Genomic DNA, 18244 nt, shown 5'->3' with positions numbered 1-18244 from the left:
GGAAAAGCATCCGATGGAGTAGTAAAACACCCTGGATACCTCACAAAATCCCAGAAACACATTCTTAAACTTGTGAAAAGCTTTCCAGATGAGTTGATTTGTTCGGAGCTGCTGACTGCTTATGAAGCCCTACGGATTATAAATGTGTGTAAGGGCAGGAACACCAATGCTTCTGGTAAGGCAGTGTATCCGTCTAGGGCTGGGCGATATATCGAATATACTCGATATATCGCAGCTTGTAGTCTGTGCGGTGTTGAAAATGACCATACCGTTAAACTCGCGGACTTTTTTTTTTTTTTTTTTTTTTTTTTTTTAAATATCTTAGTGGCATTATGCACAAAAGGTGCACTTAAATTTAGTGTTGTTTTGAAATGTCATCTTAATGACAACAATTTGTTTTAAAATATTGTAGTGGCATTATGTACAAAAAGTGCACTTTAATTTTGTGTTTTGAAATGCCATGTGAGTTGCATCCTGCACTAATGTCTTGTTTTGAAATGTCTCTGTGACAATTTTGCACAGAACGTGCACTTTCTGTTGACAATTTTATGTTTGAGCCACTCACTGTTTAATAAATACAGTTATGCCAACTTTGACTTAGTTGTGATATCCCCTTTTTTGCATGAAAGTTTAAAATTGGCATATATTAATGCAGTATGATCAAGAATGTTTTAATGTAGACATATAGAATCATCATACTGGTGTGATTTTGTGCATCAAAGTGTTAATTCAAGGGTAATGCAAAATATCGAGATATATATCGTGTATCGTGACATGGCCTAAAAATATCGCGGTATTTATAAAAGGCCATATCGCCCAGCCCTATATCCGTCCATTAATTATGTGTACCTTTATACTGTATAGGGCTTTAGAATTTAGAAATTTCATACATTTTAGATTTTACTCATTTCCGTATAATTTCCGTTTCAACATCTTTCCCTATTTAGATGACTTTACTGGCTATTAAACTTCCCGAAATCGTACCAAGCATGCTAAATATGGTTAATAGAGTCAACTACTTTTATGTGCCTTGGAGAATTACAAAAATAGGATTTTGGATAGTTACACTGAAACCATGCTGGGAGTGACGTTAGCCACAATGCTAGACCATCAGCTGCCCGTTTAATGAGTAAATTATCTTTGAAATGTAAGATTAGTTCTCAAAACATTATTTGTGAAACCTTTAACTACCGCCAACCAGCAAATCACCCTCACATTTTGCACAAAATCACTCACAGCCGTGTTATTGTCGGTGTAATGTTTCTGGCGTGACCTGTCACCAGGTAAAATGATCACCATTTTTTATTAATACACCAACAGCTTTGGTGTATTAATAAATCTTTGCACTAGGGCTGAATGCTTCATTGCATTTGCAATATTATCGCGATATCGTAAAATCCTAATCGCAAAGGTTGCACATTTTTTTTCTTCTTGTCCTGTCCTGTTTAGTTGAGGGAGTGTTTAAGAAGTGCAGTCCACATGTTTACATGTTTCATGAAACGTGAAGTTAGTTAGATATGTTGAAGAGGTAAAGCCACAGATTTGTTTGCTTTATTGTTGTAGTCCGTGCTTTAAAATTTATATTTTATATTTATTTAAAGTTGTAAGTTGTGTTCATTGAAAAATACATGACAAGAGGCCCTTGAAAAAATAATTGCATATTAAATCGCGATCGCAATATTGATAAAAAAATTTGCAATTGGATTTTTTTCCAAAATTGTTCTGCCCTACTTTGCACCAGTGCCTTTTCAGATTTGAATGAAGTCATGATAATCTGAACTGCTGGTTCATCACAACACGTTAAAAACACACTTAAAATGAAGCTCTACATTCATGTTCAGTAACACTCACCGGTATTTCACCACCGTCCGGTAATTCGGTTGCCTTTTCAGTGTGCCGCGGTGCTCTCCAGTTGAACGACTGTGACGTCACGAGACAGAGCAGTTCTCACGATATTTATATAATCACGCGAGAACGCGGTTAAATGTATGTGTTCTAAACGCAACAATAAACAGATAAACAGGTCAGTGTTCCTAACAAAGGAGAACAAGAAGGTTAGACTCTCTGGATTTGTCATAGCCACATTTTTTAGCAACAGCCAACAGAGAAGAGATAAAACTGCAGCAGTAAAACATGAACTAAATTAAAGTTGCTGCAGTTACAGTGAGTTACAGTATGAGAGGAACCAATACAGTGAATGTGAATTTGTTTTTACACATTATGACGTTTTGGTGATGTATTTACTTGAAATATAATCTGAAGTGTTTTATTTTGAAAAGTAACCCGATATTTTATTGCAGAGTACATGCTTAATTTCCTGTTTAGCTTCATTTGCTCTGTGCTGATTGATGTGTCGTGCTCCGGTGTCCACCAGAAATAGAAGCCCTGCGTATATCTGGCGGAGGGCACCGGACTACCGCAGCTGGGAAGAAGCAGACACGCACCACAGCGAACCCGGTGGAAATTAACACATAGAATAAAGTGGAAACCTATCGGCTCCGGTGACGCGGCGGTGATGTAGCGCAGCAGAGCCGCATCCAGTGGAAATTGGGGGTTACATGGTAAATATTCGAACCATAGCGCATCATAGGCGGAGTTTAAGATTCTTGCCAGTTGGAGCAAAAGAATTAATAGAATTAAATATATAGGCCATCTCGAGATTCGCGCGTAATGTATACAATAATGCAACAATTATTAGTAACATAAATGATAATGTTGACTACAAAAATTTGCATCAACGTGTCGTTTAATGTTGTAAACTCATGATAAAATCAGGCCAGCGGCTGCTTTTTGCTTAATTTTTGCTGCAGTACCATACATGAACTGCTGGGTGCAGTGTTGCGTCACGGTTTACATTGTGAAGAAGAATCGTGCACCAAAAGATGAACCAACCTAAAGACAGGAAGATGGTGGTCACATGACTCGAGCACCAAAAAAATTACTTGTATTTTTATAAGAAGAACAAAAAAATTAATATACAGTATATTCTGTACAGCCACGTGTTTTATGGCACCTCAAATATTTGTATATTATGTACATTATATTAAGTATTGTATTTTTTCAAATGAAAACTGCAATAAAAACCTTTGACCACATGGGGGGGGGCTGCGTCACTGTTTCAGAAAGTCAATTCCATTTTTGGAGGTCGTTCTTATCCTTTGCCGATCACACAGTGCTGCTAAACCTAAATCTAAGTCGTGATATTAACTGGGTTTTTTTTGTTTTTGTTTTAGAAAGGAGTCTGTTTATTCCGATGGATCTATTTGGATCTGTTTTTTTGTTTTTGTTTTGTAGTGAAGGACAGCTTGTGGAAAGAGGCAACCATAAGTGGATATAAATGTAAATAAAAAACTAAACCATTACCATTACAATATATTTTCTCTTTCATTCTGCTTTGCAATTGATTTCCCAACAATTGAAGATGTGTAAACGATTTCATGAATATATGTTGTAAATGCTAAATGAGACGCTGAATAATGTAATGTTCATCTTTGAGTTATTTTCTACTGTGATGATAGTACGTTGGTGCCGGTTGCTCTCACCCCGGGAGTAAAACGCTTCCTTGGGTGCAGCAGACGCGGGATGTGCTGTACTCCAGTCAGTGTGGGGTTTCTTCACCTACAGTGATGCTGTTTGTCAGAGACAGCTCTCAATGAATCAAGGAGACAGATGCTTTAGATGTGTCATGCAGTTCCTGCGAGGCAGAGAGTGACACTCAAGCGTGGTGTGAGGCTTTTGGTCGTATCTGGAAATATAACAACAGCTGTGAGAGCATATCATTTACCTCTAAGCACATAAAGTAATATAATCATATAGAAATGCATTTAAATGAATTTCCTGCTGATAATATGCATCTATGAAAGAAGAGACCCTACCTTTCTTTAGTCTTCTCTAAGGATTAAAGCAATGGCTAGAATATATACAGCATTTTTCTTGTATGTAACTCAAAGCATGGACATAAATAAGGTAAGGTAAACTCAACCTACAGCCGCGGTTGCCTCTGACTGTTGTGTGGCCAACAGCTCCCGTATTTCAGTCATTCATACAGAGCAAAGGGGCTAAAGTGCTTTGCCCAAAAGCAAAACAACAACATGAGGGAGAGATGTGCAGATATACATATAAGTATAGTGACTTTGTTGATTTTCAGACTTCTCCAGTGGCTCTTTATCACACAAAGCAACTAGAAACAGATGTAATTCCATTTTAATTAGAGACTTTTCTAGCTGAAAACCTCATTGTTCTTTCTAATAAGCAGCATTCACAGGCAGCTCATGGTCCTCATTTAAAGTCTGAGATTTTTCAATGGACTTTGGTGTGGATATTAATAATCTTCACTCCTTATGACAGTAAAATATGTCATTTTACGACAGTGATTATTCTCTAAATCATTTAAAAAATGTGGTTAACAGCGACACCCTGTAGAACTTGGAAAATAAAACACTGTAACGCTATACCGTGAAACCCTTATCATTTGGATATACGTTTTTGGTCATGGTTTTTGTTGGAAAAATATTGTTTGTTGTTTTTTTTTGTTTTTTTAAATATATATATATATATTTTTTTTTTTTTTTTTTTTTTTTTTTAGGACAATGAACACTCACCCTTTTGACTTATAAACACTTCTTTCTTTGTAACACATCTCACACTCCATGCGTAAATATATAATGCAGGAACGTTATTTGCAGCAACATCCATTAATCCATGACATGTCACTTGAGCTTGCGATTTAACTGATGCATGAATAATATGTGTTTCATCCACAGAAAGCATCAAGAAGATTGTGGATAAATCAGCCATTAAGTTCATTCGCGGTGTTAAGCTTGACACCAAAAATGGCAAAACAGAGGACAGAATCCTGGTAAGTTGCTGGTTTGCTTTATCCAACATTGCTTATTAGTCTAGCTTTCTTTTTACAGATTGCGTAATTTGTAAAGTGTGTGTTTTCCCATACTTTTGCACAATGATAATAATGAACAGTAGTGTGCAGTGCTTTTCCAGTAACATAATGTTTTCCTTTTCCCAAAATTGCAATGCTCCGTGCCAATTTAAATAGTATATATTTTATGGAAGGTTTCCTGCAGAACACAGGTTCAACATCCTTTCTGCAGCTACTTGCTAAATGTATAACGGCTTCTGATCGTAGGCTGGATGAATATTTGATGGACTGCTGTGGACTGTGGATTTTTCAGTAAAGCAGCTCATCATTTTGGATTCATGGGTGCTTTTATAATGGTGATATAAATATCTGTTTTAGAGGAAGGTGCTCAGTGGAGTATTTGATCAACAGTATAGAGCAAAACTCTTCATTGAAGCCAGTAACTCTGAAATGTATGTCTGTATCTGCAGTGAACACACATCATAGGCCTGCTATAGGCCACCATAGCAGGCCATTAAAGGAACATACAGACAGATTTGGATCAGCAGAATATAATACAATTCCCAGTCCACTGCAAAGGAGTGCTTTTAGCCATAAAACAGAATAATTTTCTCTCTCCTGCAGCTCCCCAAGCAAAACAGGTGTCCTCCTCCTGGCAAAGCAGCGGCTCTACCAATGATTCATTGAGTGTTACGAAAAATGGGAAGTTAGAACCACAGCTGCATGTTCGGCCTTTGATATTTGCACGCTTTGATGTGTCCGTCAGCCAGAAACATCTTTGTAAGAATCTTTCTTGCTCTTCATATCTTGGCTAAGCTACTGCCTGCTCTTTAAAAGCTCAGTCAGTCAGTGAGAGATCTCTCTCCTGCTGGGTTTCTGCATGAAAAGTAGGTTGGAGTTTGATCAATTGTGCAAGGTTCAGTAGCAGGGGAAAGATGAGCTTAAAAGTCATGAGGGTGTGATCTTTTATGTTTTTTATGAGAGATTGGGGTTTGAGGTTGAAAGGTTTCCAGCCAAGCTTTCACCAAAACAGTTAAAATCTACAAGGTTGGAGCATCCGTCAATAAGTACATGCCCAGATATGTACAACCAGTATACTCTAAAGCTCTTTCCTGTTCGTGCATAACCCAGACCAGAGGCGTCAAACTCATTTTATTCAGGGGCCAAATACGGACCAGTTTAATCTCAAGTGGGCCTGTAGATTATAGATGATAAAATTAGCAATTTTATCATTCATGTGCCCTAGTTTTTACTTCCACATATAATGAAGTATAAGGCACCGACAATATCCGTGACAGATATCAGTCCTTGCATGATCTTACATTTTATTGATTTTTTTAATTTTTATTCAATTTTCGGAAATTTTGGGCAATAATTTGGAAAATTGTAGGATTTTGGAAAAAACTTGAGATAAAAAAAAAAAAAAAATGACTGCCATCATGTGATATAAGCGTGGGAAAACTATGAGCCCTGGGAATAATTTGCTGTTTCATTATATTTGTGGATTTGGAAGAACTGAGATATCTACAACTGAATTAGATTGGTATTTGCTAGGGCTGGCCGATTTTGCCCTAAAAAAATCTCAGATAATTCGTTTGAATCGATTTGAAATTATTATTTTTTTTAATGCACTTAAAAATGACTGCAGAAATCAGATATATTGACAAAAGTGCAACTTTATTGCTGTGATTGTCTTCAAGAGTTAAAATGCATAGAACAATCCCAAAATAAAAAGTAAATGAGGCTCTGTCATTCAACTATTTCAAGCTTTAAACCAGGTTTAAGCAAAAGTACTTCACAGTAGCTTCAATTTTCTGATTAAGAAATCAGATAACTACATATTTTATAATATATAACATTACAATTAAAAAAATATCGAACTCTTTGCTTAGCATCTTAGCATTGTGTGAATAAAAAATGAAACATGCCTTTGACACACATATAGCCTGCTCAAAGGGTAAACACATGTAAACAAAGAGGGGGCTGGCTCACATCGGAATGCGAAAAAGTCCGAAAAAAACTGTGGCGAAAAAAACAAAACAAAACAAAAAAAAATAAAATAATATATATATATATATTTTATTGTTTTAACTCGAATTTACTAAATAAAAATCGTTTTTATCTACAAATTCAACAAATTGATTAAATCGATTTTTTTTTTTTTGCCCAGCCCTAGTATTTGCACAGTGAGTCATGTTTTCACTGTCATTTTTACTTTCTCCTGCACGCCAAATTGTAAGCTTTAAAGGGCCAGATTTGGACCACGGACCTTGAGTTTGATACATGTGAACCACACACTTCACCTGAATGTGGTCCAATCCTTAGTCATGAATCACGCATCCTCCTTCAATTTCCCTCCTTCCATCTCACATGGTCATTTTGAATTTCGAATGACAATGTTGTGGTAGACACTTCACTCTCTGAGTCTAAGAACATGCAGCAGTGATTGAATCACAGTTGTTTATCATAGAGGAACATATGAAGTGTAGAAGAGTTGAATGTAGGAAGTGTTTCAACAGGGTCAGGGAAAGAATAGATTAAATGATTGGGAATGACGGAACAGAAAGAGGGAAGAAAAAAGCACATGGCAGAGGACAGAGCTCAGGAACTGGTGGAGAGCAGGAACAAGACAAAAGAATCACTGCTCTTTGTTTGTCTTCATGGAAGCAGACACTGGTTTTGTGGGTTTGTTTAAAAGAAAAGAATCAAAAGCAGGATTAGATTAGCCTGACATACTCGTCCGAGCTAAGTGGAGACACAGGACGCACAGGATTGATGTACAGTATGTGCTCGTTCGAGTAAAGATTAACAACAACAAAAAGAACAGAAGGGGCTTTTAAATTACTGCTTTACATTATGACTTCAACTGTAAATAATCTCTAACACACGGACTTTAAAGGTGATCGAAATGATTGAGCTTCACATTCGATCAGCTGAATTAAGGAGCTGTTAGAAAATCGCTAATGAGGGAGAAAAAAAATCAGTCCAGCTTTTATTTAATATTGATGATAATATCAAATGTCCTGTTCTCCCAAAAGCATTTGCCAATCACTTCAGAAATAATGATTAGCATCAGCTATTGCCATGGAAACCGCAGCTCCGCATCAGTGTAATGATTCAACCTAAGCTGTGCCTATGATTTGCACAAGGCATCATGGGACTGGGTTTATGGTGGATTACAATGAACATAATGGTAATTGTTAGCTGTGCAGATCTGCCATGTCTGGGAATCGTCTAACATAGGTCAGACCTAAAACTTAAACACTAGTATATTAAATTGTACATTTGAAAGGTTCCTGTACTTGTCATGTATATATAACTGAATGCAATGTAACTAAATGAACAAAATATGTTCACATTTTTTTAAAACACTTTCTTGCACAATTTTATACTTTAAAGTACAATCCATGGGGAGCAGGTCTGTTCATGTGTATGTGATGTCAAGTCATTGATTCTGGTTCAGTGTTTACATTTGCTCCAACCGGATTCCTCTGATTCTCTTTTTAGGTTTATCTCTGTCAAGGAGGTAATGTTTTCACTGGCATTTGTCCGTCTTTGTTAGCAGGATATCTCAAAAAGTACTGAACGGATTTATACGAAATTTGGTAGACAATGACAATAGGAACGGATATACAGTACCTCTAAACTTGGCAGAGGTTTGCGCTCTCTGAGTGCTCTTGTTTATTTAGGTTTTTGTAGTGCTTTTTGCCACATTTTCTTTAATATCATTGAATTTATCATTATTGTGAGCTGTTGTTGCACATCGGAGCAGCTACAGCCGGCAGTCAGCTGCACTGTTTACATACGAGACGTGAAAGAAATCATTATGTGTGACGCAGGTCATTAGGAGAGAGCACTTACCAGTCAAGGAGAACATTACAGTGATTTAGAGAAACAAAATCTGCAAGAGAAGTACCTGTCTTAGAGCCACTGACAGCGCTAGAATCATCAGTTCTTCATCTCTTGGCTGCTCTACAAGGACTTAAAGAATGTTCCCAACCCCACTTCTAGTATTAAATAAGATTTTTAGGTAGATCTTGCTGTTAAAATTCTCTACAAGTGCCCTTTAAGCATTTTTTGTACTCTTATGATAAAAAGGGATCTAGAATTTTGGAGAAAGATAATGAATCCATTGCCTTAGGTCTCAACATCTCAGCTTGCAATGCAGGATGTTGATCTGCCAACGTTAGACAATGTGTCTCTGACATGGAAAGCTTTTAGCCTCGGTCAATAAGGGAATATTCCCTTTCATTATTACCATGGAAACTCCATGGTAAACCCTCTGTCACACACAGACACATACACGCACACACTCCCTAGGGGAGTTCTACGTGCAATAGATTTATTTTTTCTCCCCATTTTCTCACTTTAGAGTTTCATTTCTTCACCTTTTATTCTTTAGGTGCTCACAACTTGGCGTCTTTATTTCCTGGCGCCAAAGACTCCTGCAAAGGTACCACTTAGCCCTTCTTCAACTTCTAACTTCATGTTCATAGCAGGGCATTTAGACCTATTATGCTCCATGGGCTGCTAAAATCTTTATTTTTCTTTGACTACAGGTAGAAACCACTTTCAACTTCTTGGAGATTCGAGCTCTGAATTCTCAGCCTGAATACCAGGTGATAATTTTACCTCACAGGACTGGTATTACTGTAATTACCATAACCAGAAGTTTTCACACTCAGTACACCTAATACAGAAATGTCCTACTTTCTGTATTTGATTTAGTTCCATTTAAATTGCAGTTTTAGCATCACATTTTATTAGTTAGTTAGTTCAAATAATCCTAATTCCTTTTCTTTGCAGGTCATTATAGACACTGACAAGTCCAGCTTTTCCTTGAGGTTCGAATCACGAGAACACCTTAGCCATGTCGTCAGCCATATTAACTTTGCCCTGTCCCGGATATTCAACAACTCCACTTTTGCGTACGTGCCATCATTTCATTATTATGTGTGTGTTTATTCCTCTCAAAGCAGGAAGAAAAAAATAACCGTTATACATTAAAAAAAAAAAATGAAAAAAAAAAATGATTCCTTACAGTGTTTTTCTTTGTGTTTATAGCCCTTCCATCTGTCATTCAGACAGTGACCTTTCCGAGGGCAGCAGGAAGTATTCGCCCAGCTCAGAGACTTCAGTTGAGACCCAGAGGGCTTGTGGTAAAACAGCCTTTATCCTCAAACATGAGGAATTTGCTTACACTTGCACACACAGAAATAGGAGCACATACACAACACTTGGCAGGCTCTATATAAATTTGGCACTGATGGTTCACAAATGCTCTCCCAGATGTTCTTTTAGTGCCATCATTCAAACAAAGGATTGATAATTTGGAGCAAATGCTTCTGTGTGCTATTTCCTGTCTTTACTGCTGAATGAAGCAGCTGCTGGCAACGTATCTGATTCATTTTCTTTTCTTTTTTTTTTTGTGACTTTGTTTTCTCACCCGTCTGTCCTCCTCAGGAGGCTTTTCAGAGACCTATGCTGCTTTGTGCGACTATAATGGCATCAGCTGCAAGGAGGAGGTGCAGTGGGTAAGAGGTGTAGGATTGTGTGTGTGTGTGTGTGTGTTGCTGTGAGTGTGTTGTGTACTAAATCAAAGGATAATGTGTCTCAGTTAATACACTCGTCTTCCTCCCAGGATGTGGACACCATCTACCACTCCCAGGACAACCGAGAGTTCAACCTGCTGGACTTCAGCCACCTGGAGAGCAGGTGAGAGGTAGTCAGGGCAGGTCAAAACCCTCTAATGGCTTTGAAAGTAAAACATTGGGTTTACGACTTCATCTCCTGTGACAGAGATTTGGCTGTGATCGTTGCATCAATGGCCTACAACACTTGGTTCACCAAACTCTATTGCAAAGACCTCCGCATTGTGAGTAGAGACAAGCAAAAACAATATTTCTGAATGATATTTAAAAGCCAATAATGAATATTTTGTACTCTTTTATGCCATCAGGGCTCAGAGGTTACTGAGCAGGTCCTGCACACAATAAGCAAGTCCTCCAGCATTGAAGAAATCACCTTGGAAAATGCAGGGTTAAAATCGTGAGTCCTTTAAACTCTTTCACCTTGTTTTTGAAATTGTTTTCTGTTTTTAAATATTTAGTGCTGCAAGCAATGATCATTTTTTATTAGAATAAATCATAATGTATAGCTCATAAATCAATGAATCACACATCATTTACTCCAAAAAGTAAGGAAAAAGATGAAACTTGCTGCTCGAAAGTTTATTTTTTGTCAAATTGCCATGTTTAAACAAGACCCAGTGTATTTAGAACGAGATACATGAGTAAGGATCTTCTTTTAAAGCTGCTGGAGATTTTTTTTATTCAGATAAAGACATAATGTAGGCCTCATAGATCAATAAATTGAAGACTATTTGCTAAAAAAAAATTTCTTCTTGAAAGTTTGTTTATTGACATTTTCAGAAAAGTGGGATGTGGAGAAATGTTTTTACTTCATTCTTAACTGTGATTTCTTGTGTTTGCACCCAAAACTCTGCCAAAATCACTTCCCCACACATTTCTGGTGTTTTCACGGACTGTAAACTGCAACAAATCAATAGCAGATGTGTTTTTTCGGATTTACACAGAAAGATCCGAATCCCGCTGAAATTTATCGTTTTGTAGACTGAGGTGATATCACAGGAAATAACTTGAACAAACTAGAACAGAAATGGTTTCAAACAAATCCCTGTCCTCCTTGTCTGGCAAAGAAACACAATAAATCACAGTAAGAATAAAAAAACTTATCTATGCATCCATTTCGAGGACTTCACATCCCAAAATGCAATGCACGAAAATGTTTTGAGTTTTCAAGTCTTTTACTGTGACTTTTTTTACGCAATGTCTTTTGATTGTGAGGTTTAACTATTGTTTTTTAGTTTGTTTTTTCAAAGATCTCTAAATTGTGACACAGAATAGGAAGGAAACAAAGGAATTGCTTGTTTATGAAGCCTTAGCAGACTTTATATGCATTTAATTGCATTCAATATGCATGCAATATGTGTGTTTGCCATATGGTTCTTGTTTTCAGAGACTTCCCACAGAAGATGTCTACTGCTCTTTCAGAAAACCCTGCCTCTGTTATTCACTCACTCAACTTGGCTAATAACTCACTGGACAACCAAGGTATGATAAGAGCCAAGCTCTTTCTTGTCTTCCTTGTTTGGACAGTTAGAATTCACTGGCTTTTACTTTGAAATCTTTCTCTTTTTTTTTTTCAAACTTGTGCTCAAACTAACCTTTCTGAAGTCACCATATAACAGCACATTGGCTCGAGTTTATTAGGTCATTATTTTCTTCCTGTGCAGAAATCAGCAACTTTAGTGTCCGAGAGTGATTATGGCGAATGTGAAAACAGAGGGTGCAGACTGGTTTAGACATTTATGATATTTATGTCTTCTTTCTGTCGTTAGAGCTGCTCTAACCTTACCAACTATGACAGCTGTTAAGCTGTTTTTTTATGAGCAATGGTTTTGAAAAAAAGAAACCCAATGGATAAGTGGAGAGAAAACTAAAACATGATGCATTCAAAGAACGGAAATCACAACATCACATTTACGACCGCAAGGTCAATGATCACACTAAAGTTTGCAACAACCTGATAAATGTTATAATGTTAAAAATAAAGATATTGCAATATACAGTATAAGACCAATTTACTTTAAAATGAGTTAAAAGCAAGGTGTACCCACCTTTTAGAAGGTGGGTACATTTGATGTATACATTAATGTGGTTGCAGTTATTTGGGGAAACAATGTCAGAAATGACTCATTACATTCCTCTGTATTATAAAAGCAAAGGTCTGTTGCTTAAAGGTAGGGTAGGAAATTTTCAAAAGCTAGCATAATTTTGAATGTAGCTTCCCCGACGGCTCTGTCTTTAACACCCCCCCCCCCCCCCCCCCCCCCCCCCCCCGTGCACGTGCACAGCTGCTGCAGAAGAGGAGCTCAGCTCATCGCTTGTATTGTGTAGAAACTTCATTGTCTCATGTCTCATTCAGCATTGACTAAACAATAAACTTTACCATTATATATGTTAAAAAACGGGACCAAAAGCGTCGTTTTTTTTCCATTGGTCGGAGTTATTACAGATTTATAGCTGCTACAGTTGATGGATTTTCTTCATTCCTTTTTCACAGCACATAATTAATCTTAATTTCTGTCAGGACATAAAGACAATTTCAACCAAAAACTTAAAAAGTGTATCTGAAGAAAATCGCCTACCCAAGCTTTAACAGATTACTGCAGCATTACTGTGACCTCAGTGACTCTAAATCACACTTCACAATATCACTCATTTTGATTGTTGGTAATGGAGCTCTAATCAATGTAGTGCGTATGCTGCTGACCACTTTGCCATGTCACCTTTCTAAGATACAGTGATCTTATTGACTCTTCCCTGGTTGCACACAAATGACAATTATTTGCCCTATTTCAGGTCCAGATCTTCTCACCTCTTTTATTCTCACCTTGTAGGTGTGTCCAGCTTAATCCAGCAGGTATGTCGTCTCAGCAAAGGCCTCCGTCTTCTCAACCTCTCCAAGACCTCACTCAGCTCCAAAGGTTTGCCTTTCCCTCTCTATTACATTTAAATGAGCAAAGATTACCAACAAATCTTGGAGGAAATGCCATTATTTCAGACAGGAACTCACAATAACTGAGAGAATGCGCAGCCTCCTGTATGGCTCCTATAGCTTTGATGTTGTGGGACAAAAAATGCAGAGAGATTGAGTTAACTCTTCCCCCAAGAGGCTTCATTTCATGCCATGGCCTTAATACGGCTCCATATTAACTTGTGATGTTTGCTGCCTTCTGTTATATGGTCTCATCCTGTCATGTAGCAAAAGGATAATTTAAATATTACATTAAGCGGTTATGCGGTACTTCCCATAACATCCACTGATACCTTCTGCTCTGAGATGTATATGAATAATGCAGTGACACAAAATATTTACAGAGTGCTTCTCCATTCTTTACTATTGCACTACTTACCCTTTCCATGTGTTTCCATCTCTATCCTAGGAGTGGTGTCTCTCTCTCAGGCTCTGTGCTCCACCGATGAGTACTCCAACTCCCTCATACACCTGGATCTGAGCAAGAACCCCGGGCTCCTGTCAGGGGACGACGCCTTGGTGTGATGTCACAATTTATTTGGAAACAAAAGCACATGCAGCTGTATTTATACAGCTAATATGATGCCTCTCCTTTCTTTGCAGAACATGTATCTCTGCTTGTCTCAGCCCAACTGCCTGGTCCACCTGGATCTGTCAGGAACAGACTGTTATGTAGACTCTGTGAGTATTTAATGGCACATTAGGATGTTTGTTTAGAAAATTAGTAATGCAACGATGCCTCTGATGAACTCTTTCCCACCTTGTGTTTCACGCAGCTGTTTGGGGCTCTTCTGAGGGGCTGCTGTGCTGATCTCTCCTTTCTGAATCTTTCCAAAAATTCCTTCTCCCACAGGTTAGTCAGTGTTTAAGACCGTATAACACATGAGGGTTTTTTCTGTGACTCATCGTCACTCTTTAATAACAACACACAAGCAAAAAATAAAGTCGTTGATTAAATTATGAATCACTTGCTTTGAAGCCGACATAATGCAGAATATAGCTGTTGGCATGATTAGGATCATATTTTTGATAACCTGTCAAGTATTGGGTGATGCCAGAGGGGTAAACATTCATTTACTCGCTGTTAGCTGCATTTTAACCCAAAAACAGTGCATGGTAGAAAAACTTTGTATGCAGTGGTTTTCTACAAGTTTAAAAAAGTGTAAAAGAAGTGCAACAGAAAGGAAGGATTAATCAAAATCGTATTACTTTATCTTCTTAAAATTGAATGCACAATATTGTTTATTTCTCCAAGTCATATGCATGCAACCTACAGAATATGTAGGGCCTTTGATTTTCCATTTCACAAGTTCCGTTTCAGATTTTACCCACTTCTGCGTCATATTACACATTTACGCTTTGTTTCTGTTTCATCATCTTTTCCTGTTTCGATGACTTTACTGGCTATTAAACTTCCTGAAATCATACCAAACATTCTAAATAGGGTTAATAGAATCAACTACTGTTATTAATTTTACATTTTATACGCTTCAGATGATTAACAAAATTGACGTTAGCCACACTGCTGGACCTTCAGCCACCTGTTTAACAAGAAAAATACTATCACAATGTTTGATATGATCCTAAAATATATGTGGTTTGCATGACATTCCGCGCAGCCATGTGACTGTAGATGCCTCTGGCGTGATGTGTCACCATTTAACTCAAACTGCCAAAGACGTCAAGGACGTCAATTGTGTGACGAAGCTCTCCCGTGAATATCAAACTTGTACAATGTTGTAGTGACCAACTGGTGACATGTAGGTGGCAGCAGCGCACCTTTGGATCAGAGTTCACCCGTGATGGGCAGAGCTCTGAGGGAGAGGAAAGGAGTTTACGAGACAGAAAATGGTGCTACGAGAGTTGATGCTGAAATTCTCACCGGCTCACAGCAGCTCACACTCGACCAGAGCATGTGTGGAACTAAGTGGAATATTGAGAGTGTAGCAATGGTGAGAGAAAATGATTAAAAAAATGGGGCAAGCGGCGAGACTCGGAATGTCTGGGAGGAGGAGGAAGTTACGTTTGTGCAGAATGACGGGGGGAGAGACTTGCAGGATGGCCAATATACAGTAAGCAAATCATTCAATTCTGAAGCAAGTAGCAAAATAATAATAATGTTGCCATCAAAAGCCCGATCTCAGTGTTGTTTTTGTAGTTTTATAGAAGGAAACCAATGTTGAGGTGTTACTAGGTTTTTTCAGAAAAAGGCTTTTTTCTCAGCTTTTTGTCACAAACTGGCGATTTGTGTGAAACTTGCCTCTAATCAAATGTTGATTACGAAAGAACGGAACAAGCTAGAAACAAAATAATTTTTCTAATGAAAGTAGAGAGTCTAATCTTACAGAATCTGGTTTCAGATTTTAGATTGTCATAGGACAAAATAATCTGTTGGTCTTGAAAAATCAGTGAAAATCATCTAAAACACCTGGCAATATGGGGTTGGCTGCTCTGAAAATAGCTGGCAGTCAATTAGTTAAAATAATCAAACCAGTTTAACTATTACACCAAGTGCTAAACCTCTCTTTGTACCAGAGCCTTTTCCAAGGCAGTCATAATAATTTAAATGGCTTGCTCATCACAACACGTTAAAGAGACATTTCAGATTAAGCTCGGCATTATTTTTCAGTCACAGGGTAACATGAACACCAAACTGTCAGCTACATCGAGAGATCATGGGTGTTTAAATGCCTGATATTGTCGCAAAACATGCATGTGAGGAATTTCCATGTCATGTTGGGGCTTGATTTTAAATAAAGAGAGAGATTAAAAAACAGATCAGATTGATTTTTCCTTTTTCCTAACGTTTGTTTCATTTTTTCTTAATAACTTTTTTGCGATCACAGGCAATCAGAGGCCCTAAATATGACCTTCTCTTTGGACCCAATCCAACAGATGAGAACAACTCATTTCCACTTTTAAACCTGAAGGCCTCACTTTTGTTCCGACTTCTTTTTTTTTGTCCTTCCCTAATCTCTCCTTCGTATGGTTATCTTCATCTCTTGCCTGGTAGGAAGACCAGAACGAGCTAGAATACTGTATATCCTCTGTGAGTGTGTCCTCTACCGATTAAAGCCACAACTCTCTGGGCTGTCGACTTAGATAAGACTCATGAATATTTAAGAGAAGCCATTTATCATTTGACCCCACTCATTTCTTGCTCTTAGTCAAAAGCAATATGTACTCGACTCGTATTTCTCCTTCTGTTCTCATTTTTTTCCCATTCTTTCCACTGTGTGACTTCACCCTGTGCGTCTTGTTGCATCTCTCTTTCTTCACATCTACATTTGCTCCAATTTAATCTTTTTCTTTTTTTTTTTTTTATCCCAAAGGAAAGTGAAGGATACACTGCCGCTGTTCCGTCAGTTTTTCAGCTCTGCCTTCAGCCTCACTTACGTCAGCCTGGCCTCTATGAAGCTGCCCCCTGATGTTCTGAGGTACCTGCTGTCACCTTCTATCTCCTCTCCAATCAGCTGACTTTTATTCTACCTGCTCCACAATGAAGGAGCGTGTGATGCGCTCAGCTGTATCAGGGAAGCCGCTTTCCCCCCAGCTTGTCTTTATTTTTCTGTCACTCACTTCCCTCTCTTCCTGTCTCCACAGGGCTCTACTAACAGGGTTGACCTCCAATCCTCATATTAATGACCTTCATCTGGACATCAGCGGCTGTGAGGTGAGAGCTCAGCCTTACATCTACTGTAAGCATCTCCACAGGTGGCGTTAACACAAAGTGAGGCTGATTCTAGTCTGATGGTGGGTTTATATCCCTTTGTACAGAACAGGAAACTTATTATCAGGATCCACTTTCTAGGCTCTATGTAAGGAAGCAAGACTAGGAAATAGATTTTCTGTTAAACAGCATTAGTTAAAGCATTATGCTATTTTTCACCCATCTCCATTTGTTCTACGAACTCCAACAACATAGTATTTGAGGTTTATTTTCGCAAATTCGTCTGTTGTCCAGAGTTTTAGCCCTCTGAAAAGCCACTTTCATGACACTTCTAAAAACAGGTTGTTTTTGGGCCTTCGTGCATATGCATGAGTGGACTTGTCTGTAGACGCCGACTCCACGCCTCGCTCTTGGAGAGGGCTTGGCTAGCACTGATATTATACTGCGACTGTGTTTGGATGTGTGGGTTTCCAACGGCTGATTACCATAGTGATTGTCTTTTGCTACCCACACACTCTTGTTATTGTTTTCAGCCACAAAACTGCACATTTCAGTAAGACACATGGCTATTTAAGCGGCTATTGTGACTGTGAGTCCGACAAACGCTGCTCCATGGTGTGTGCTTATCACAGCAGCAGGAGAGTAAATAAACAGTATTAGTTGTTTTAAACACTCGCCGGAGCTGCTAAGTCATTTCCTTCTGCTCCTCACCTCTTCTGACCACAGGAACAGTCAGTTTAAAGGTGCAGTCCGTAATTTTCAGACCCATCCTTCCCACTCCCTCTCTGCTGGTCTCTTTGCCCTGCCTCCAAAGTCTCTCCCTCAGAGGAGCTAACAAGCTAACGTTAGCCCGACAGCAACAGCACAGTCATATATCATGCACTGTTAAAAGCATATCACTGCAGCGCTTCTCTCTCTCAATGTGCACACACCAATCTATCAGCAGCAGCGTAACAATGCAGTGTCACTCACAGTAGCCCACACGGAAGCTGCTGTGATGGCAGCACGCACACGAACAAACAACACATGCACTACAGAGTTCTAGTGTAACAATTGCAAATCAAACATAATGTAAATCA

At 38.4% G+C, this 18244-nt stretch overlaps 1 protein-coding gene across 4 annotated transcripts in view; it reads left to right on the top strand.

Annotated features, from left to right (window-relative positions):
* Positions 1-18244, top strand: part of LOC114461767 (capping protein, Arp2/3 and myosin-I linker protein 3-like) — a 42500-nt gene that overhangs the window by 2311 nt on the left and 21945 nt on the right. For all 4 annotated transcript variants that reach the window (XM_028444114.1, XM_028444113.1, XM_028444115.1 and 1 more), the window contains exons 2-17: positions 4764-4858; positions 9279-9329; positions 9436-9495; positions 9683-9804; positions 9941-10035; positions 10340-10410; positions 10518-10591; positions 10676-10751; positions 10836-10924; positions 11915-12009; positions 13359-13445; positions 13905-14014; positions 14099-14176; positions 14272-14348; positions 16828-16932; positions 17099-17168. In XM_028444114.1, coding sequence (XP_028299915.1) covers positions 4764-4858; positions 9279-9329; positions 9436-9495; positions 9683-9804; positions 9941-10035; positions 10340-10410; positions 10518-10591; positions 10676-10751; positions 10836-10924; positions 11915-12009; positions 13359-13445; positions 13905-14014; positions 14099-14176; positions 14272-14348; positions 16828-16932; positions 17099-17168 — 1355 coding nt within the window. The remainder of the gene's footprint in view (positions 1-4763; positions 4859-9278; positions 9330-9435; positions 9496-9682; positions 9805-9940; positions 10036-10339; positions 10411-10517; positions 10592-10675; positions 10752-10835; positions 10925-11914; positions 12010-13358; positions 13446-13904; positions 14015-14098; positions 14177-14271; positions 14349-16827; positions 16933-17098; positions 17169-18244) is intronic.

This window comes from Gouania willdenowi, chromosome 4 (genome assembly GCF_900634775.1).
Source record: "Gouania willdenowi chromosome 4, fGouWil2.1, whole genome shotgun sequence".
NCBI classification, from domain to species: domain Eukaryota; kingdom Metazoa; phylum Chordata; class Actinopteri; order Blenniiformes; family Gobiesocidae; genus Gouania; species Gouania willdenowi.
This window is presented reverse-complemented; position numbering and strand designations above follow the sequence as displayed.